The sequence below is a fragment of the Bos indicus genome, chromosome 7, assembly GCF_029378745.1.
Source record: "Bos indicus isolate NIAB-ARS_2022 breed Sahiwal x Tharparkar chromosome 7, NIAB-ARS_B.indTharparkar_mat_pri_1.0, whole genome shotgun sequence".
NCBI lineage: Eukaryota > Metazoa > Chordata > Mammalia > Artiodactyla > Bovidae > Bos > Bos indicus.
The window spans coordinates 57,951,306-57,974,470 of record NC_091766.1 but is presented as its reverse complement, the minus strand read 5'-3'; the positions used below and the strand labels follow the sequence as shown (position 1 = coordinate 57,974,470).

The following is a 23,165-nucleotide window of genomic DNA, read 5'->3' as shown; positions in this document are numbered from 1 at the left end:
CCTGGTGGGCTGCCGTCTATGGGGTCGCACAGAGTCAGACACGACTGAAGCGACTTAGCAGCAGCAGCAGCAGCATACTATGTCCACTACCTGTACAAGTTATATAAACAGCCCCAATGCCCAGCACAGGGCCTGGCACACAGTGGTACTGAACAAATATTATTGAATAAATGCATGCATGAAATTGGCAAAGTCCAATAAGACAGAGGAGGCTAAGAAAATTCATCCTAAAAAAAAAAAAAAAAGAAAAGAAAATTCATCCCAGTAGCAAGAGTGAGGTTACTTATTATTAGTTCAATGCCCTGTCAGTCAAATTGGTGGATGGGATTCCTTCAAACTTGAATAATTCATCGCAGAATAGAGATTCCATTTTTCAATGTGCCAGTATCAGTGGCTACCTAAAGACCCATATTAGACCAAATGGCATCAACCATATATTTTGAAACAGTGAAAAAAATTCATGAGTATTTGTTTAATAGGATTTATACACCAGATCTGTGTGAAAATGAGGTGAAGACTGAGACATGAAGAAGTACAGTTAGAGCTCAGTTCTCCTTATTTCTAATCAATGCATTACTTATCCACATTATGCTGCCTGATGTACAATTAAGGAGACCATTACCCCAGACCTGGTCTCTGAAACCATATTGCTGTAAAGCAGTGATTCTCATTGTGGGGGTCGGTTTGGGAGAGGGGGTTGCCCTTCATGGGGATATTCAGCAGTATCTGAAAATAATCTTTTTTTAATTGTCACAACAATCAAAAAGGTGGGGAAGGCTCGATACTGGCATCTAGTAGATAACGGGTGCTACTAAACCTACAATGCACAGCATAGACCTCCTCCCCCATCCTTCAGGCCCTGCACCCCCAACCTCTCTGCCTCCACCAACAAAGAATTATCCAGCCCCAAATGACAATAGTGCTGAAGCTGAGGAGCCCTGCTGGAAAGCAAAGCTTCTAAGCAGAAACAGAGAAGAACAGAAAAGTGTAAATCTCCACAGATGCAGACAGACTTGTGGGTGAACAGCCCATTTAAAGGCATGAAGTTTGCATTAAAATATAAAATACTCTGCAGGCCAAACAGAGCTCCTCGCAGGCTGCATGTGCAGTGAGGACTCTCTGGGGAAGTCTTGGCTGAATGAACAAGTCTTGGTCCGTGCCTCAAGAGCAACAAGTGGAACATTTTCTCCCCTGTTACCTCCTGAAAGATTTACTATTATGGCCTCTCAGAGTCAAGGGAAAACTTGAATTAAAAGTGTTTCCCAGAGAAAGCATTAAGCCTGATCACTCAAATGCCTTTTCTTGCAAAGGGTGGCCTAAAGGTCAGAAAACTGTCTCACCACCAGGTTCATGTTGCCTTAAAATCCTCTAATGTTCTCATCTGACCAAAGGGAAATAGGGCTACTGAGTACTGGGGCGTGCGGCCAGAATGGACACTGTTGTCAGAGAAATCCTTATGAAATATGTTGTTGTTATCTTAGCATATTATTGCTTTTCCTACTGTTCATGGTTTAATTAAAGCCCAGAACTGCACAGGAGAAAAGCAGACAAGGCAATTCCTTTTGAGGAACTGGAAACGCATCCTGGATTTACATTGGAATGCTTTCTTTTTACAAAGGCTTTAAGACATTACACAGACTGAATAACTGGGTTGTTCTTTATCCAGCTTGGATAAAGGAGGTTGAAGTCCACTGTTTCCGAATGCAAGCCAGTGAGTTCATAGACCCAGCTTAGAAGCTGGAATCTTTATAAATTTAAAGCACATTTTATAATTCCATTGATTTACAGTAAATAGAGGAAAGAGTAAATTTGAGTTATGAATATATATTAAAATTTTTACTGTGATATTATTTTCATGTTCATAAAGTAGCATTAAGAAATGTCTTACAATAGAATGACTAATAGACAGAAGCACTCATTATTCCTCTGTAATTCCTGAGGTTCCTTGCTTCAAACTATTGCTCTAATTATTGCTGCCTATCAGAATGTTCTTACCACTCACATCTCCACAGATTCAGCTTCTCCCCTTCCTTTAAAGGCTATCTCAAATGCCACTACCTCCAGGAAGTCTTCTTGGAATCTGACTCCATGTCCCAATTAGGTATGAGAGTTTCCTGTTGCTGCTGCTGCTGCTGCGTCTCTTCAGTTGTGTCCGACTCTTTTGTACTTTACCTGTTACTGTATTGTGGCCTTTCTGTAATTTTTAATATATTTGTATTTTTCATATCTTTATGCTCTGTTTCTTATTCACCGCTCCCCCCCCGCCCCCGCACTTTGCCTGCCAGTGCAGGAGACATAGAGACTTGGGTTCAATCCCTGGATCAGGAAGACTCCATGGAGAAGGAAATGGCTACCCACTCTAGTATTCTTGCCTGGAGAATCCCACAGACAGCCTGGCAGGCACAGTCCATGGGGTCGCAGAGTCTAACATGACTCATGCAGCTTAGCACGCACACACTTCTACAGTCTTTGGCACTGTGTCTTAGAAATAGTAAACCTTCGGTGCATATTGGCTCTCTGGGGTCAGTGATAGGTAGATGCACAGATTTGGTTAGATGCCCCGACATGATCATGCTAGTCATTAGCGAACCCTTTCTTTTAAATAGGTCAGAAGTAAACTTGAATGCTGCTGCTGCTGCTAAGTCACTTTAGTCATGTCTGACTCCATGGGACCCCATAGATAGCAGCCCACCGGGCTCCACCATCCCTGGGATTCTCCAGGCAAGAACACTGGAGTGGGTTGCCATTTCCTTCTCCAGTGCATGAAAGTGAAAAGTGAAAGTGAAGTCGCTCAGTCATGTCCGACTCTTCATGACCCCGTGGACTGAAGCCCACCAGGCTCCTCTGTCCATGGGATTTTCCAGGCAAGAGTACTGGAGTGGAGTGCCATTGCCTTCTCCGAGTAAACTTGACTAGCCCTGATCAAATGTTCACAAGTTCCAAATAAGTAGACACAGAAGTTTAGTCTGATTCTAGGTGTTCTGTCCTACATCAGACCACACAGGAGAGAAATGTCAAGATCATAGAGTCCAGGTAGCAGCATGGCACCAACACAGCATGGGGGTAGGAGTGAAAAGTCCGCACTGGAATCTTAACTCTTCTACCTGCTTGTACTTGGCAAATTACTTAGCATCTCTGTGCAAATTTCCTCATGTGTAAACAGATAGAAACATTTACTTTATTGTAATTTTTAAGATTAAATGAGATCTTCTAGGTATAGCAGTTAGCAGAGTGGCTGAACCTAGTAAGAACTCAGATTTGGTTGTTTTGTAATTATGATTCTTATCCTCATCTATTAAAATCGTCATGTTTCTATGGTTTATAATTTATATATGGGCTTCCCTGGTGGCTTAGTGGTAGAGAATCCTCCTGCAATGCAGGAGATGTGGGTTGGATCCCTGGGTTAGGAAGATCCCCTAGAGGAGGAGATGACAGTCATGGCAATCCTCTCCAGTATTCTCGCCTGGGAAATTCCATGGACAGAGGAGCCTGGAGTGCTACAGTCCATGAGATCACAAAAGAATCGGACACAACTGAGTGGCTGAACACACATGCATATGTGCATATATATATTTATATATATATAGAGAGAGAGAGCATGTGAGAGAGAGCGCAAATCTTTATATATCTTTATTTCATGCACCTATCCATCAATGACCCCCAAACAATGCCAAGGACTATGGTGGGGGGGGGGGGGCGGTGGGAGCGATGGATAAGGCACAGAGTGTAAAGCTGAGTAGGGAGGTAAGAAATAAACAAGCTGGCTACTTGCTCCAATGTCTCTTGATAAATTGGGAGAAGTTACTTATCTATTTTTGTAGGTACTGTAAGAATTAAAATAAAAAATTTAGTGGGAAATGCGCTTGGTTTTATTATGCTTTTCATTTGACAGTCTTTTCAATGAGAGCCAAAATCTTCTGTTCTAAGTGACTACATTTTGTCTCTTTCTTTGCTGCATGCTAGCAGCTGCTCTAAATTGAGCCCGTCCTCCATCTCCGGAATCCTCTTTAGTCTTATCTGTGGTTGCCCACCTCTCACTTGCTTTAGTCATTTGCCAAGACAGCTGGCTCAGCAAACCATCCAGACTGCCAATCAGAAAAGCGGATCAGGTCTCCACTGACTTCTCAGCTAGGTCTGGGGGGGATGCCACAATGATGGAGAGATCGCACCCTGTGTCCCCACCAAACTTATAGTAATGCAGTGAGTCAAACACTATATAATTTATTACTTTATTTTTTGGAGCATATATTGTATTTTTATTTATTTATTTTTAATTGTCATATAGTTGATTTTGTTTCTTTAATCAAAAACTTCAACCATTAAATTAAAGAACAAATTGCTCTGAAGGTAAATTGGAGGCTTCAGAGGAGAAGAGAGGACCGAAACCCTTCTTGGCCAGCACCTTATCTTTCAGTCTCAGCTGAAAATGTCACCTCCTCAGAGAAGCCTTCCATGACCATTCAAGCAATCAGCCACTCTACTGCATCCCCCAATTTATTTTACACAGTCTATGTTTTAAAAAATGAAGTATAATTGACAAATAACATTAGTTGTAGGTGTATGTATTAATAGTTCTGTTCAGTTCAGTTTAGTCGCTCAGTTGTGTCCAGCTCTTTGCAACCCCATGAACTGCAGCACACCAGGCCTCCGTGTCCGTCACCAACTCCCAGAGTCTGCTCAAACTCATGTTCATTGAATTGGTGATGCCATTCCACCATCTCATCCTCTGTTGTCCCCTTCTCCTCCCGCCCTCAATCTTTTCCAACATCAGGGACTTTTCAAATGAGTCAGCTCTTCGCAACAGGTGGCCAAAGTATTGGAGTCTCAGTTTCAACATCAGTCCTTCCAATGAATATTCAGGACTGATTTCCTTTAGGATGGACTGGTTAGATCTCCTTGCAGTCCAAGAGACTCTCACGAGTCTTCTCCAACACAACAGTTCAAAAGCATCAATTCTTTGGCGCTCAGCTTTCTTTATAGTCCAACTCTCACATCTGTACATGACTTCTGGAAAAACCATAGCTTTGACCAGATGGACCTTTGTTAGCAAAGTAATGTCTCTGCTTTTTAATATGCTGTCTAGGTTGGCATAACTTTCCTTCCAAGGAGTAAGCGTCTTTTAATTTCATGGCTGCAATCACCATCTGCAGTGATTTTGGAGCCCCCAAAATAAAGTCAGCCACTGTTTCCACTGTTTCCCCATCTATTTGCCATGAAGTGATGGAACCAGATGCCATAATCTTAGTTTTCTGAATGTTGAGCTTTAAGCCAACTTTTTCAGTCTCCTCTTTCACTTTCATCAAGAGGCTTTTTAGTTCCTCTTCACTTTCTTCCATAAGGGTGGTGTCATCTGCATATCTGAGGTTATTTATATTTCTCCTAGCAATCTTGATTCCAGGTTGTGCTTCCTCCAGCCCAGTGTTTCTCCTGATGTTTTCTGCATATAAGTTAAATAAGCAGGGTGACAATATACAGCCTTGATGGACTCCTTTTCCTATTTGGAACCAGTCTGTTGTTCCATGTCCAGTTCTAACCTTTGGTTCCTGACCTGCATACAGATTTCTCAAGAGGCAGGTCAGGTGGTCTAGTATTCCCATCTCTTTCAGAATTTTCCACAGTTTATTGTGATCCACACAGTCAAAGGCTTTGGCATAGTCAATAAAGCAGAAATAGATGTTTTTCTGGAACTCTCTTGCTTTTTTGATGATCCAACGGATGTTGGCAATTCGATCTCTGATTCCTCTGCCTTTTCTAAAACCAGCTTGAACATCTGAAGTTCATGGTTCACCTATTGTTGAAGCCTGGCTTGGAGAATTTTGAGCATTACTTTACTAGTGTGTGAGATGAGTGCAATTGTGTGGTAGTTTGAGCATTCTTTGGCATTGCCTTTCTTTGGGATTGGAATGAAAACTGACCTTTTCCAGTCCTGTGGCCACTGCTGAGTTTTCCAAATTTGCTGGCATATTGAGTGCAGCACTTTCACAGTATCATCTTTCAGGATTTGAAATAGCTCAACTGGAATTCCATCACCTCCACTAGCTTTGTTTGTAGTGATGCTTCCTAAGGCCCACTTGACTTCCCATTCCAGGATGTCTGGCTCTAGGTGAGTGATCACACCATCGTGATTATCTGAGTCGTGAGAATTTTTTGGGTATATTTCTTCTGTGTATTCTTGCCACCTCGTCTTAATATCTTCTGCTTCTGTTAGATCCATACCATTTCTGTCCTTTATTGAGCCCATCTTTGCATGAAATGTTCCCTTGGTATTTCTAATTTTCTTGAAGAGATCTCTAGTCTTTCCTGTTCCATTGTTTTCCTCTCTTGCTTTGTGCTCACTGAGGAAGGCTTTCTTATCTCTCCTTGCTATTCTTCGGAACTCTGCTCTCTTAGTTACTTTCAAATATGCAATAGTTTTATTAACTATAGTCACCATACTTTGGTTCTTTATGACTTACTTATTTTTTAACTAGAATTCTGTGCTTTTGATCTCTTTCAACTCATTTTTGCCTTGCTCTGCCTCTGGGGGTGGGGATTTTTTGCTGGTGTTTTTTAGATTCCATGTATAAGAAGTGAGACCATGGTCCTTATCTTTTTCTGTCTGACTTAGTTCACTTAGCGTAATGCTATCAAGTTCCATGCAAGTAGTCACAAATGGTACAATATCCTTCTTTTTAGGGATGAATAATACTCCATTGAGTGTGTGTGTATGTGTGTGTGTGTGTGCGTTTACAAAACACATCTTCTTTATCCATTCATCTGCCAGTGGACACTTAGGTTGTCTCGACATCTCAGCTATTGTAAATAGTGCTGCACTGAACATGGGGGTGTGTATGTCTTTTTGAGTTAGCAGTTTCATTTTCTTTGGATAAATACCTAGAAGTGGAATTGCTGGATCACTATTCTTCTTTTCACCGTCTGAAATAACCTTGTTGATCTAATGTTTACTTGTTTATTGTCTCTCTCCTTCTTCTAAAATATAAACTCAATGAGCTAAACCTTAATACATTATTCACTGCTGCATCTCCAACATTTAGAGGTGTGCCTAGAATTTAATAGCTGCTAAAAATATTACCTTGTATCAGTGGATGAATGAACTAACCAAAAAGAGGTTCCTCTTCCTTGCAGATCAGAATGTACCAGGTTATAAAATTCAGGCACTGACTGGAGAGAGTGGGGAGGATGATGGCAGTTATGTCAGAATTCCCTGTGTTTGGTTCAACTCAATTCAGTCCTGCACATATTTCTTGAATTCCTATTATGGGCCAGGCAGTGAACTTCATAGTTAGGATTCAGCAAAGAAAAGTAAAAGTCCTACCCTCCTCTCACTTAGAGCCTGGCAAGGGAGATAGACACTTCATAGCAATTATAGAAGTAGTTGAATAGCTTTTACTTTGGACCAGGTAGAATTCTAAGCACTTTCATGAGTTACCTCATTTTATCCTCACCATAGCTCTTTATGTTAGGAGCAATGATGATACTCAAAGAAGAAAGCAGGTATTTTTATCTGTCTACTGACTTCTTAGCACCATGTACAATGCCTGGCATATATACATGCTGGACAAATAGGATCAGTAATACATGCATGTTTTTAAAGGGGAGGATGGTATTTGAGAGCCAGTAGCAGATGGATTTGACCCTGAGGCATTAAGAAACCTCTCTCTAATGTGATATTTAAAGACTTGATGAATGAATAGGAATTTGTTCTGCTTTGACTTGAGAGTAAAAACCTGGGCAAACTTAGCCTGACTGATCTTAAATAAGCTAATTTCCTCTCTTACCTAGCCCCGCCCAGAATTTAATTTTCTTAGCAAAATCAAAGACCATGATAATGCAACTTTCCCAAAGGAGGTTGTAAAAACATGCTAAAAGAGACTGATCAGGGTAGCTTTCCCATAGGAGTTGGGCTTCAGTGAGAGAAGGTGACAGAACTGGCACTAATGGGAATAGATTGCTTAGAGACCCCCAGCTCCATTGACCCCAAGGCAAAATTTCCAGTTGGGACTTTGCAGGACAAAGTTGCTTGTTGAGCTCCCATGAGTTCAGTTTAAAGAAAGCTTGGAACAGCCTGATCCATAGTACAGCACTCAACAGTCTCCCAATTACTTTTTTTTTTTTTTTTTTGGCCATTTGATGTCGGAACCTGGCATTTGGAAGTCATCTGGGGCATTTGTTGTCCCTGGGCCAGACTTCAGGCCCTTCTCACATGGCACCTAAAATGGGTCACCTTTATCTTTCCCTCCTTCTAGGCTTCTCATTTCCCTTTCTCTCTGCTCATGGGCCCTCCCTTCAGGCACCTCTGCCACTGCCTTGGAGCCTCCCTTCACCATAGAAAGATTCCATCCTCTCCTGGCAGCTGTGTTCTGATCTGTGATGACATGAGGCACATCAGAGTCTAGTTGAACTTATGGAATAAATGACTGCTAACTCTTTATTTTCTGGGTTTCCAGTAAGATCATTTCCTTTTAATGGGAACCTTTCATAAATAATACCTAATGCAAATTATGGATCTCTTTATGGGCAAATACCATATTATCATCATTCCTCATACTAGGTTGCTGACCACACTTGGACAAAATATCAGAGATGGAAGCCAGTCTGTCCTTTGCCAGTGGACTAGACACTCAGAATGTAAAGATCATCATGGTAGGTTGACCAAAACTGCCTGGCACTGGGTGGCCTTGGATGACCCTGGATAAACCTGTGTGGCTCTAGGTGACTCTGGGTGGCACTGGGTGATCTTGAGTGATGTGAGGTGACCCTGGGAGATTCTGGGTGAACTTGAGTGGCCTGAGTGATCCTGAATGACCTTGAAGAAAAGCATGGATCTTTAACATTGACCTTTAGGGCTCCATAATCCCAAATAAACTTTTCAGAACCTCTACCTGCTGTCACCTCTATAATGCTGTATATGATAGTTTATTAGTTCTTTTTTCTGGAAAACATACTCCATTAGAGCAAGGATGATGTCTTATATCCTGTATCCCCATCACTCAGTCTGATGACTGATATAAAGTCGAGTAGAACTAATTGTTGGGCAAAAGTGATATGACAAATAATTTATGAGAATGATGTTTGAAAAACTTGAGCTGTTACCCTGACCCTTCAAGTCAAAGCATGAAATGAAATACCTTACTCCAGAGGTTCTCAAATTTTAAATAAGAATCACATGGACTGCTAAATACTCCTTGCCTATCCTCAGAGAGTCTGAATCAATAGGCTTGAGCGCTACTGTGATCTTCACAAGATCATCAAGTGATTGTGATGCAGAAACACTGGGTCTCCTGGTTTGGCGGGGCATGGGGATCAGGTCTGTTTGTCTTTGGATAAATTATTATATCCTCTCAGCCTGTTTTTTCTTCCATAAAATGGAGTTGTTCAGAGAATAAAAGGGAGAAAGACACAAAAGCACATTGAATAGTTCAAATAGTGCAGTACAAACCACCCACCTGGGAATCACCTTTCCGAGGAAACTTCAAATCTGGTTTTCCTGTTCCTTGCCCATTCTGCAGATGGGTATGTAGGGTCCCTAGGCCTGGCACTAAATCAGTCATTTTAAACTGGGACTGGAGAAGACATTTATAGCCGAGGTTATGAGGTACTGACTGGTTGCGAGTGCCTTGTGTCCAGTTAATGTTCATTCTTTATTTAGTTCTTTAAGGATAATTATGGGCAGCACCGTCAGTGAGTATTTTTTCACCCAGGAAGTACTTATTGAAGGTCTACCAGTGACTCCGAAGGTATTTACTAAATGCCTACTGTGTATATCTAAGACTGAAATATGCAAAGTTGAAGCATGTCTCTTCATGCATTCCATAATCTCTTTGCTTAAATAATATATTCCAGTTTTATGATGGACTCAAATTCACTTCATTTGTGGAGGGAACTCCACAAAAATTATAAAATATCCTTCAGAAGCTTTCTCCCATATATGTGGATTCATTCACTCATTCATTAGCTTATTCATTCAACTAATACTGATTGAGTACCTACTTCATTCAGACAATGGGTGAGGCACTAAGAGTACAAAGATGAATTAGACATTGATATCTCCCCTGAGAAATTTACAGTTTCATTGTTTAGATAAGACAGGTAAGTAAATGCCATAAGATACTGTGATTAAGGGCTGATATTACTGTTATAGACAATAGCAATTAAACTTATGAAGCACTTACAAAATTCTAGGCACTGTGTTTAACCCTTCTATGAGCCTTCCTACTTAGCCCTCATGCTATCCTGTAACATTCTATTATTATTCTATTACTATCCTTATTAGCTTTGTAATGAGACTTGCTATTGTTGTTGTTTAGTTGCTCAGTCGTGTCTGACTCCTTGTGACTCCATGGACTACGGTACACCAGGCTTCCCTGTCCCTCACTATCTCCCACAGTTTGCTCAAACTCATGTCCATTGAGGCAATGATGCCATCCAACCATCTCATCCTCTGTCACCCCCTTCTCCTCCTGCCCTTAATCTTTCCCAGCATCAGGGTCCATTCCAGTGAGTCAGCTCTTCACATCAGGTGGCCAAAGTACTGGAGCTTCAGCTTCAGCATCAGTCCTTCCAATGAATATTCAGGGTTAATTTCCATCAGGATTGACTGGTTGGATCTCCTTGCCATCTAAGAGACTCTCAAGACTCTTAGAGACGTTAAGTATGTTGCCCAGGATCACACAGTAAGTCAATATAAAAGACTGGCTTAAGCCCAAGTGGTGTAATGGCAGCACCACTCTCTTAACCACACCCACTCTTTCATTACTCTGACAGTGTTTGTGGCCATAGGAGCTCAGAGAAAGCTGACGAGAGCAGTAAGAACAGCCTTGGCAGTGACAGTTTGGCAAGTGTCTATAATAAACAGGGTGCATCACATGCTTATCATCTCCTTTCATTCAAGAAAGTGGGAGGAAAACCTTGTTGTTCCCATTTTATAGATGCAGAAACTGAGGCTAACAAGTGTTAAAGCTGTGTTTATATCTTCCCTGCCAATAAGTGCATGCACTGGGATTCAAACTCAGGTCAGGTTGGTCCCAAAGCCTCCTTCCATTTGACTCATTACTGATCAGGGATTAGATGTTCTGTATCTATCAGGAAGATGCCTCTGGATTTGCTCATCTGTTGTGGGTTTGAGATTATCTACACAACTAATCCATACCATTTAGGCATTGTCTAAACAGCACCTTATTTGGGATGGCCCAACCTTGCCAGGTCTCTAGGTCTAAGGAAGTGATCGATAACATGATTATCAAAGGGTTAATGTTCCATCCTCAGCAGTAGTTTGTCATCATGCTGCAGTGGTCCAGAAACCAGGGCGAGAGCATGTTGGTGGAAGAGCGAACTTACATCCTGGCCTGCACTGGCTCTATAGTTACTTACAGCTCTAAGTCTTTGCTCTTGTGGGCAGACCAGCACATTTCTCCAATGCTAAATTAAATATTTTCATACAGAGGAGAGCCCATAAAGGCTCAAAAATTATCCTATCAGATTTCAAGGCAAACTTTTATATTAAATCTTATTTTTAAAATTTTCACTCAGGGGAATACTGGTTTTCCTTTATGGGCCATTTAAATCATTTCCTGTGCCTCTGAATACAGCACAGAAAATATTCCCCTGTTTCTCTTAATCATACTCAATAGTGTATTTGACCGAACTTATAAATCCCAATGATGATGTCTTGTGCTTACCTTCCAGCAGTAAGATTTCCAAAATTATTACTATTTCCTGGGTTGTAACCAAACCAACTCCCAAATCTAAATCATTTGTTTTGGCAATTGGTCCTTTCCTTTAATATTCTCTATCTCTCTGTCTCTGCAATCTCAGTGAAAGTTTTGGTAAAGTTGTGTAATCCTTGCATCAACTTCCTCGTTCCAGATTTTCGTATGCCATCAGAGCACACGGGCTGGTGAAAGGCCATTTCCCTTGGGTTTAGCCTCTATTCTTGTGTTGTGGCTTTAAATTTGTACAGCAAATAACTCAGAACCAAGTTACTGCCTCGGCGTGAGTGCTGGCAGGAAAAAACAGCCGTAGTGGAGCACAGAATCTGTCTGTGTTAGCCCTCTGTCACCGGCTACTCAACCCAGCTTTTGGCTTCACCTAAATGATAAATGGTCCTATTGTCTGGGTTTCGTATTAAAAAACTAGAACTCAATCTAGATTAAGCAAGGACAGAGACCCATTTCATTGCACTGTACTTTAATATTCCTGAGACCCATGGCTTTACGGGTGGCTCCTTTTAACAGTCATCTCTCTCCAGGGCGGAACACTATGCTGTCTTTGTTTCATCTGATCTTTCAGCTAAATAAGAGATGGTCACTTATCCTCACGCCTCCCATATCCTGCTGGATTTCTCTTGCTAAGAGAAACTGACCACACGGGAAAAGAGAGAGGTTTCAGGCAGGGCATTTCAGCGTGTGTTTACAGGCAAGACTGACTTACTCAGCAAATCCTGCTTGGAGGAGCTGCAGCCAATGAAGAGGCTATATCGCGGCTTGCTTAGGGGCTTCTGAGTTTGAGCTGCATGCAGAAATGTAAGGCAGTGCTCCCTGGCGCTGATGGCAACATGGGACCCAGCTTCAGTTATTCCTCAGGCTCCCCAGCTCTGCAACACGGGGAGAGAGCCTCCATAAACATGTGGGTGATGTAGCCAGCTTTAAAGGCCGAGAGAATCCTGATGGATTCAGGAGACTGTTTTTTTATTTAGATTTTTTTTTCTTTTGCCTTCTTTTTTGGAAGATGAAATGCTTCTCTCGTTACCTGCCTTACATCTTCAGACCTCCGAACACCATCCTCTCTTCCAGCTGCCACACGGAAGGTACAGACCAGAGAGGGAGAGTGTCTGGGTGGGTGGGAAAAAGTGGGCTGGTGTCTGACTTCCCACAGGCTCTACCGAGACTGCCTTCTGCAGCTCCTAGAAGACTCTCGTGCCTGGCAAAAGCGTCTATCTCACAGACTCAGATCTGCTTCTAAAATCAGTCTGTTTTCTACGAGGAAAGTCTTTTCTGAAGAGCAGGATAACAATTGCAAAGGTGGTCTCAGCACTGATGCAGCTGAGTAGAAAATAATTTAGAAATGTTTTGCCAATTCTCCTTGTTCTCTTTCACATGCAAACAAGTAACTGGAACTAACGTTAAGGGGAAAACAAATTGCTGTAGGTGCCGCCACATACATTTATCCAAGCTCTCTTGTTTTGTCACTGTCCTTTTAATAACTTGGTGTATGCCCAAGAAAGCAATTAGCAAAATAGAATGGGCTTATTACTGTATGACGATGGAGCATCAGTTGGTTGTTGGGTTGATTTGCTCAGAGTCTGTACTTGGGGTGCAGGGCAGGAAGATCGCAGCCGAGTTTCAGTGCTTGCTGGCAATGTGGTCTGTGGGGTCCTAAGTTGATGCCTTAAGGCAAGGGTGAGCTGAGTCTTGTACAAACAGTTCCTGGTCCTTTGGGGGACCTTCTCTGCACCCTCTAACCTAGCGTGCTATGCCTACGTCAGGGGGACTTTCTACGTGCACGTGTGCAATGCCTTGTAAACATACTGGCAATTCCCCGTCAACTAAGCACTGCAGCTTTCAACATTTCTAGAGTCAGTAGCTGGTCTTGCATCTTCTCTGTGTGATTTGCCTGTTTCTTTTGATCTGATACATCCTAGGAAAAGAGCAATTTCAAGAAAAGTCAGTGTTTTCAGCTGTTTTCAGCCAGTCAACAGACTGGCTGTTTTCAGCTGTAGGTGTTGTCCTACAAGCAGTCCTTGATAGAGGGTTAAGGTTGGTGAGGAACAACAACTCTGCCTCAGGTCTAGACACACTCTTCTGGAAGTGAGCCGGTAAGCAGCCTGTTCTGAAAACCCATCCTCGTTTCTCATCCTCACAGGAAGAGCCTTGGACTAGGGGCTGTGTATTTAAAATAAGAGAAGTGTGTATTATACCATAAAGATGCTTTTTAATCAGTATTCTCAGGAAATAGGAGTAGAAGTTTGGAACTGAAACTGAGGGTAGTATTTTCCATAGGCATTGATAATTCATAGATTTTTGGTTTTAATTTGCATATTTACTTTAAAATGTTATTGGTGGCTAAAGGAGATGGCCCACTAAGAAGTCTCTCTTCCCTCATAGAAACGTAGCAAGTCCCTATACATACTGGGGATAGACAAAGAGTAGCGTGGGTAGAAATCTCCATGAGGGGAACTTTCCAAACACAGAAGACTTAAACTCATATAGGAAGCTGCCTCAGTGATTTCTGATTGGTGCCCTGCCTCTCCTCCCAGCTTAAACTTTGAGAACTCCAACACTTTGTCTATTCAGTTGGTGTTTTGTTTATGAATCAGACTAAAGACCGTACCTTGGGCAGACAGAACACCACCACCATGAGAACTTTCTTGAACTGTTTTTTATGTCAAATTTAACTGACTAATTCCATCAAAATGGAAACCTCATTTTATTCATGTCAAAGCAAACAATCTCTGAATCACCAGCTATCATCAGATTTAAGTGTGTGTATGGGGGTGGGGAGAAAGACTACAAATTTCTTGTAAATGTATTAAAGATGATGGTCAAAGGGAATAGCCTCTGCCAAACATTAAAATCATGAATAAGGCTCTGGGGCAGAGTAGAAAAGGCAGGAGTTAAATATCAAGAGGCCAAAGACAAGTCCCTTAATTGCTTTAACCCCAGTTTCATCTCTAGAATTGAACTAAAGAGACCTACTTCCAGGATATTGGACTTGCCAGGTAGATCAGTGGTAAAGAATCCACCTGCCAATTCAGAAGACATGGGTTCAATCCCTGGATTGGGAAGATCCCCTGGAGAAAGAAATGGCAACCCGCTCCAATATTCTTATCTTAGCAATCCCATGGACAGAGGAGCCTGGCAGGCTGTAGTCCCCAGGGTTGCAAAAGAGTTGGACACAACTTAGCGACTAAACAACAACAGCTACCAGGATGTTAAAAATTAAGTGTGATAATTAAAGTTATTCATAAAACTTACTACATGATAAATGCCCTCCATTTTTTAGTCCTACACCCTATGTGCCTTCTTAGATATTCAAGTCTCTGTTATCATACTCTCTCAAGCAATAAAGTGGTTTCCCCCAAAGCATCACAGTGTCACTAGAAACTTGTTACACTTATTTAGAGTTTGAGGAGAAAAAGATGTCAGAATGAATCTGAGTTTATGTTTCTACATTGTTAGCAATCCTGTTACTCTATAGTCTATTCTGACTGGGAACATTTATTTAATTGAAAAAGACAGTAATGATTAACTTGTGTCTATCCCTGTGAAAGTCAAATAAATCCAGACAATCCCCTTAAGAGTAATTCTAGAACAACTTTAAGAGCATTAACAATACCTGGGCTGCTTCAGGGATGGAACCATCCTACTGAGACGATTAGTATTATCCTCCCAGCTTTGCCTTGACTTTGTTCTCTCAACATAGGAAGATCCTGGGCAGAGTCCTAGCTCTACCACTTGCCAAGTGGGTGATGTTGGGTAGTTCCTTTACCTCTCTTAGCCTGTTGTTTAGTTGCAAAGACATGTCTGGCTCTTTTGCAACCCCATGGACTACAGCCTGCCAAGCTTCTCTGTCCATGGGATTTCCCAGGCAACAATACTGGAGTGGGTTGCCATTTCCTTCTCCAGGGGATCTTCCTGACCCAGGGATCAAGCCTGCATCTCCTGCATTGGCAGGCAGGTTCTTTACCAGTGAGTCCCTGGGGAAGTGCTTTCTCTTATCCTAAGTTCCCTCGTTTGTAAAACATGCAAGGAAATACATTCAGAATGCCACACACAGTGTGATGATAATGGTAGCCAGCCTGTACTTCTGTTTACTGCATCCAAGGCGTTACCTAAACACATTATATACAGCAACACATTGTAGATAGGGTAAATCTATAATATGTAGTCGATAAATGTTAGTTCCTTTTTCCTTCACTTTCTCATTCTCATCCCTCAAGCCTGTTTTTCATCCATCATGTAGAGAGTTGGTCCATATATTGAAGTCAAAATTCTTTTTTGAAACATGATTCCACCCTACCACCTCAAACACAAACACACTTGCCCTTAACCTGTCGATGACCTCCCCAGGCCTTTAGGTCCTGCATATTCTGACTCCTGCCTGACTTTCCTGAGTGACCCCAAACACACCTTCTTGTTGGCTCTCCAGCCATAAGCTGCCTGTCTCCATATTCTCCCTCTGACCACAGATTTGGGGGATGGTTCTCTCTCCCCTCTGCCCCATTCTTTAATTCAAGCTGTCGATTCTCAACTGAAGCTGAGAAGCCATTCTTGACCCTCAGCTGATCTTAGCTCTTTTTAAAAAAATGTATTTACTTATTTGGCTCTGCTGGGTGTTAGTGGCAGCATGTGGGATCCTCGATCATCACTGAAGCATGTGGGATCTAGTTCCCTGACCAGGGACTGTACCCAGGCCCCCTGCATTGGGAGTGTGGAGTCTTAGCCACTGGACCGCCAGAGAAGTCTCCGATCATAGCTCTTAAAGAACTGGGTTTCTTTCCTTCAGAGCACCTATCCTAGCTTACCATTATGAATAGACTGATACAACTGATTTGTTAGTATCTGTTTCCTTACTGGATTGAAAGCGTCAAGAGCAAGACTCTTATGTAATTCTGCTCTCTGTTTTAACCTCATCACTAGAACAATACCAAGTACATAATAGGTGCTCAATTTTTATTGAAGAAGATTACAAATACCAATACTGTTGTATAGATAAATCTTAAAAACATGTGGACAATATTCTGCAAAACATTACCTTTTATGTGAATGCTGGATTGGGGAGTTGTTTAAAACACTGTGGACTGGGGCGTTTTTGGTGGCCATATTTGAGGGATCAGCTTTTATTACCATATTCTAGTAATACTGTAACTTGAAATAAGAAGACAGATCCAGAAAAAAAGGACAACTAAATAGAGCTGATACAAGAGTACAGGTAGGGTTTTGAGAAGGCAATTGGATGGTATTCCCTTCTCTGTGAATCCATCAAGTGAGCACATAACTCCCTCCTCCTGATAGGGAAGGATTCATACAGCAGAATGGTTTCAGGAGCAGAGGAACAAAATTCCAATTCCAATCAAAAGGAAATCATTCCAGACAGGACAGAGGGGCATAGGAGACCCACAGAATGAGAGAGCCAGGAAGGTATGAGGAAGCTTGCCTAATATTCTCCAGTGGACCTGATTTGGTACCTGACATGAAGAGCTTTTATTTGGATTATCTTACAAATTGGTGCAGATGCTTTCTTTATCCAAAGGGTGATGTGCTGAGCCAGAGACGGTATCCTTTCCCTGAGTTGCCTGGTCATCTTTCATGCTGCAAACCCCATCCATCCTTTAAAACTCAGTTTGAGTCACATCTTTCTAGGAAGACTTCCTCAACAAGTCCGAAGACAGAAGTGTTTTTATGAGTCATATAAACCACAATAACAATGAGAAGAGGAAATTAGAGAGAAGCAGCCATAGCACCACAAAGCCTGTGGATCTTTGGCTGTGTGCTGGGGGCCATGGCTGTATAATCACACTGGCCCCTCACACAACCTCTTGTGTTAGACGCCATCATCTCCATTTTACAGATAAGGACACTGATGCTCACCACCTTGCCCAGAGCCTTAGTTAGGAAAGTGGCAGAGCCAAGACTCAGGTCCAAACAATCTGAATCAAAACTCGGTGCTCTTCAGGGAACTCTGCTCAATGTTATGTGGCAGCCTGAATGGGAAGGGAGTTTGTGGGGAGCAGGGCAATGGATATAGGTATATGTATGGTTGAGTCACTCTGCTGAGTACCTGAAACTGTCACAACAGTGTTAATCGATTATGAAAGTATTAGTTGCTCAGTTGTGTCCGATTCTTTGTGACTCCACAAACTGTAGCCTAGCAGGCTCCTCATTCCATGGAATTCTCCAGGCAAGAATATTGGAGTGGGTTACCCTTCCCTTCTCCAGGGGATCTTCCTGACCCAAGGATCGAACCCAGTTCTCCTGCACTGGCAGGCAAATTCTTTACAGTCTGAGCCACCAGGCAAGCTATTTGGCTATACTTAATACAAAATAAAATTTTAAGTAATAGTAATAAAACCCTAGTAGGAGAAGGAAATGGCAACCCACTCCAGTGTTCTTGCCTGGAGAATCCCAGGGACGGGGGAGCCTGGTGGGCTGCTGTCTGTGGGGTTGCACAGAGTCAGACACGACCGAAGCGACTTAGCAGCAGCAGCAGCCATATATCACATGGGATTGTGTGGGTCTGGTGACTCTTTGGTCTCTTTCTCTAGGCAGTTTGATCCTTGAAGGCTGGTAGTTAATAAATTACTGTTGAACAAGACAAAACAAAAACTCAGTGCTCTTGCCCCTTACATTGCATATTTCCTCCTGAAGATCTGTATGAGAATAGCCTTCAGGCTATATTGAAGCAGTCTAAGTCTGCATCTACCTTCTGCTAGCCAGGAGCAGCTTGGGCACAGGAACCCTGCCCTAGTTGTCCTCGGTCTCTGCAACCCGGTCAGTACAGAGCTGGACTGAGTAGATGCTCAAGAAATCCTACTAGAATGAAGGACTGAATGACAGAGTGAGTGAACAAACTTACCTGTCTTCTTTCAATAATGCTCCTTCAAGACGAAGAAGGTTCTTTTCTCTTTCTGACTTTTTAAAAATTGGAGTATACTTGCTTTCCAATGTTATGTTAGTTTCCGCTGTACAACGAGGTGAATCAGCTGTGTGTATGCATATATCCCCTCACTCTTGGACCTCCTACCCATCCCCGCATCCCACCACTCTAGGCCATCACAGAGCACCGAGCTGAGCTCCCTGTTCTGCAAAGTTCTTGCAGCAGAATATCTTCCAATGATACCCAAAAGCAGGACTGCTGGAAGTACACACACACACACACACACACACAGGAAAAATACACATTTTTTCCCCAAACTCTTTACTTTTAGAAGTAAACCAAGCAGTGTTCTCTACTTTCTAGGCACAGTTCCACTGTGTGTGTATATGGATGTAGGTACAGTTACCTGTATGTATTCCTCACAACAATCCTATGAAGTAGGTACAGTTACGATCCCTGTGTGTTAAACATGGGGAAACCAGAGCACAGAGAAGTTAGTTATCTTGTCCAAGATCACACAGCTATTAAGTGCAAGAGCTAGGATTAGAATCCACGCAGTTCAGTTCCAAAGTACCTGCCAAGAAAGGATTTTGCTTTATTTTGTGCCTTTTTACATGTTTATAGAATTCTTACATGTATTTGGAATTCTTGTCTCAGCCCCTTTCACATATTTAAAACCAGCCCACTCTTTGGGTCCACATCAAACCCGCTTCCACCTACAGCATTCCCTGACTACTCATTTTCTCATTGTTACAAAATACGCAACTACATTGAAAATCTTTCCCAAGTGCACATTGTGATTCTCTGTAAGACAGAAATAATATTCCACCACATGAAGGGGTTATTAGAAGGATTAAGTGAGACAGAACCTTACATTGTTTGACTCTGCTTTGCATTTCAAGTTTGTTTTCCATTTTCACATGCAGCAGATGAATGGTCCCTGCTTTCATCTCCAGCCGGTCCTCCCCTGTGTGAATCCCACCCCTGACCCCCACGCAAGCCCCTCACCCCTGCACTCAGCCCCTCTCCCTCTGCTCTAAGTCCTTCCTCTCTACAGGATCCTGTGGGGCAGTCCACAGCCATGCTGTAAATCATCTCACTTAAAGTAATCATCTCCTGATCCTGTATCCCCCTCAGCTGCTGCCTCATTCCCCACTCCCCTTTCCAGAAAAAAAAAAAAAAGCCTTGAAAGGGTCCTCCACATGGTCACCATGTCTTTCCCTCCAGTTTGCTCTTTCCATCCCGCCACCGAAACAGCTCTCGTGAGGGTCACCAGTGACCCTCTCATTCATGAATCCTGTCATCCTCTGCTGCAGCTTGCACTAGTTTTGACCCACACAGTCGCTGCTTCCTTCTTGAGAGAGTTTTCTTGTCTTGGCCTCAAGGCCACACTTTCTCTCTGTTTCCCTCTCCCTCACTGGCTAGTCCTTCTCTGACTCCCCAGCTAGTTCCTCATCATCTTCCCAACCTATAAATATTGGGGCCCGGGGCTCAGTCTTCTTCTTAATCTATACTTGCTCCTAGGTGATCTCATGGTCTGAAATCTCTTCTATTCAGTTTATATTTCTAGCTCCAACTTCTCCCTAAAATACAGATTTGTATGTCTATCTGCCTACCTAGTATTTCCACTCATATGCACAACAGAGATCTCAAAACAGAACTCCTGATTTCCTCTCAAGAAAAACCTCTTTGTTCAGCATTTTTCTTCAGCTCACTAAATGAGAATTTCGTTCTTCTAGTTACTCAAGTCAAGCACTTTGAAATTGTCTTTTATTTCCTTCTGTCTCATATCCTTCTAATTCTACAATAAATCCTCGGACTTAAACTCCTAAAACTTACCCAGAATCTGAACACATCTTATTATGTCCATCACTCAAATGTTTCTTTATCAGAAGCATTTATTGGCCTTCCTGTCTAAAATAGGGACTTCCTGGGTAGCTCAAATGGTAAAGAATCTGCCTGCAATGTGAGAGATCTGGGTTCAATCCCTGGGTTGGGAAGATCCCTGGGAGAAGGACATGGCAACCCATTCCACTCTTCTTGCCTGGAGAATTCCATGGACAGAGGAGCCTGATTGGCTCCCGTCCACGGAGTCACAAAGAGTCGGACACGACTGAGTCTCACTCCAATGTTAATAGCAGCATTATTAACAGTTGCCAAGATATGGAAGAAATCTAAGCATCCATCAACAGATCAGTGGATAAAGATGTGGTACGTATATACACAATTGAATACTACTCAGCCATAAAAAGGAGTGAAATCTTGTTATTTGCAACAACATGAATGAACTTGGAGGGTATTATGCTAAGTGAAATAAGTCAGACAGAGAAAGATAAATATTGTATGATATCAGGACATATGTAGAATCCAAAAAAGAAAAAAATACAACTAAGTAGTGAAAATATAAAAGAAACAGACTCACAGGTATAGAGAACAAACTAGTGATTATCAGTGGGGAAAGGAAAGAGGGCAGGGGCAAGATAGGGGTATAAAATTAAGAGGTACAAGCTATTATGTATAAAATAAGCCACAGGATATATTGTACAATACACCGTGCTGTGCTTAGTCACTCAGTTGTGTCCAAATCTTTGCAACACCATGGATGTAGCCCACCATGCTCTTCTGTCCATGGGAATTTTCCAGGCAAGAATATGTGAGTGGGTTGCCATACTGTCCTCCAGGGGATCTTCCCAACCCAGGGGTCAAACCCAGGTCTCCCACATTGCAGGCCGAGTCTTTACTGTCTGAACCACTAGGGAAGCCCAATATTTTATAATAGCTATAAATGGAGTATAATCTTTAAAAGTTGTGAATCACTATATTGTCTACCTGTAACTTTTGTGCATCAACTGTACTTCAATTAAAAAAAAGAAAAATAAGATTACAATATTGCCAAATGGGGAAAAAAATTCTCACATACACACATATACACAAATACATGCTCCCTCAGTTACTTGTACCCTGCTTTACTTTTCCTCCATGGCACTTACCTTGACCTGACATGTTATATATCCATTTATTTATTTGTCGCCAGTCTTTCTGCGCTCTAGAATATAAACTGCATGAAAGCAGAGACATTCTCTGTTTTGTTCGTTTCTATGTCTCCAGTACTTAGAACAGTTTCTAGCACGTAGCAAGCATGGCAAAGATGCTTATTGATTGAATGAATATGAATCACCATTTATATGAAATTTTAGTGAGATCTGAAGCCAGATGAACCTGAGTTCCAATCTCAGATTGATAATTACTTGCTGTGACCTTCAGTTACTTACCTGATATATTTCCTTTTCTAATAATATGTCAAAGTATTATCATGAAGGTGAAAAAAATTATTGATAACACCCCTAGCATAAGGCCTGTGAACATTCAGGGACTTGGACTTATTATTTTTTTGTATCCCCACTGCGTTTACCACAGCTGTTACGTAGAGCCATTACGGTTCCATGTTGATTGAATTTTTTGCCTATCTGCATAGCTAGCATTGATTGTGGGTTTGTTATGTGCCAGACCTTGCATTAAATACTTTATAGTTACTTCCTCCCATAAATCTCACAAAAACATCACAAGTATTGATGAACGTTATCACTTTACAGATAAGGGAATGAGGCATTGAATTGTATAGTAGTACTCACTCAAAAACCACACAGCTAATATGTGGTAGATGAGGGTTCACATCCAAACTGCCTGACTCCAGCATCCAGGCTCTTAGCTGCTCCCTACTACTGCCTACAATATTCAGGCATTGTTCTCAGCACATGGAAACTGAAAAAAGAGAAAAGATTCATTCCTCTTTTAAGAAACTATGTTCCACCAGGAGAAAGGCACGGGCACTCAGCTCTAACAGCATGTTTTAAGCCTGGCCGTGTATGACAATCAGCTGTGGAAGGGCACAGGGCTGTCTCCGCCCCATTCTCCATGGAAATTGGCCCCAGGAATCCTGGTTTTTAAGATCCCTCAGGTGAATCTTAGGAGTAATCAGAGGCTAGAAGCTGAGTCTGTGATAAGCAGCAGCCATGACTGACAAATATCTTCAGAGCTCCAGGGAAGAGCTCTGAGAGAAAGCGATTGATCAGTTGTGGATCCCTTTGAAATGACAGACTAAAATCCTGCTGCTGACAAGAGGTTGCTTTTGGTCAAGATGTCTGGCAGAGAAGTGCCTGTCCTGAAAAGATTCAAGGTCAGTGCTGTCCTCTGAAACATTCAGTGAACCTCTATTGTGCATTTGTCTGCTTCACAGTAGCTATGAATTTGCTTTCTGATGTTTTATTCAAGTACTGGCTAAACTATCTACCTAATATAGAGAAAATCACTCAAGTTTTGTTATCTATCAAAAGGGGGATAAAAATGATTCACATACCAAATGTGCATTTGTTCAGCAAATGTGGTCATTCATACAAAGCGAGTAATGTGTTTCCAGGTGCAAATGGAGGGTTAGCTGTTGTTTTTATTAATGGGATTCATATTAGGGAAGTGCCTGGAAATCAGCTCCTGCCCTGTGCATTTTGACATGACGTGGTGGTGGAAAATATTCTGGCCCAGCAGTCTGGACTGGGTTCAAGTTCTCTTCTGAC

General features: G+C 42.0%; 1 protein-coding gene across 5 annotated transcripts in view; it reads left to right on the top strand.

Annotated features, from left to right (window-relative positions):
* The window catches only part of PPP2R2B (protein phosphatase 2 regulatory subunit Bbeta), a 510,815-nt gene that overhangs the window by 23,774 nt on the left and 463,876 nt on the right, over window positions 1-23,165 (top strand). Inside the window, exon 1 of one of the 5 annotated variants that reach the window (XM_070793762.1) lies at window positions 12,494-12,805. The exons of 2 other annotated variants lie outside the window; for them this stretch is intronic. In XM_070793762.1, coding sequence (XP_070649863.1) covers window positions 12,732-12,805 — 74 coding nt within the window. In that variant the 5' untranslated portion in view covers window positions 12,494-12,731. Of the gene's footprint in view, window positions 1-12,493; window positions 12,806-23,165 lie in introns of those variants that run through there. 2 more of the 5 variants (XM_070793764.1, XM_070793770.1) reach the window with 2 other exon arrangements.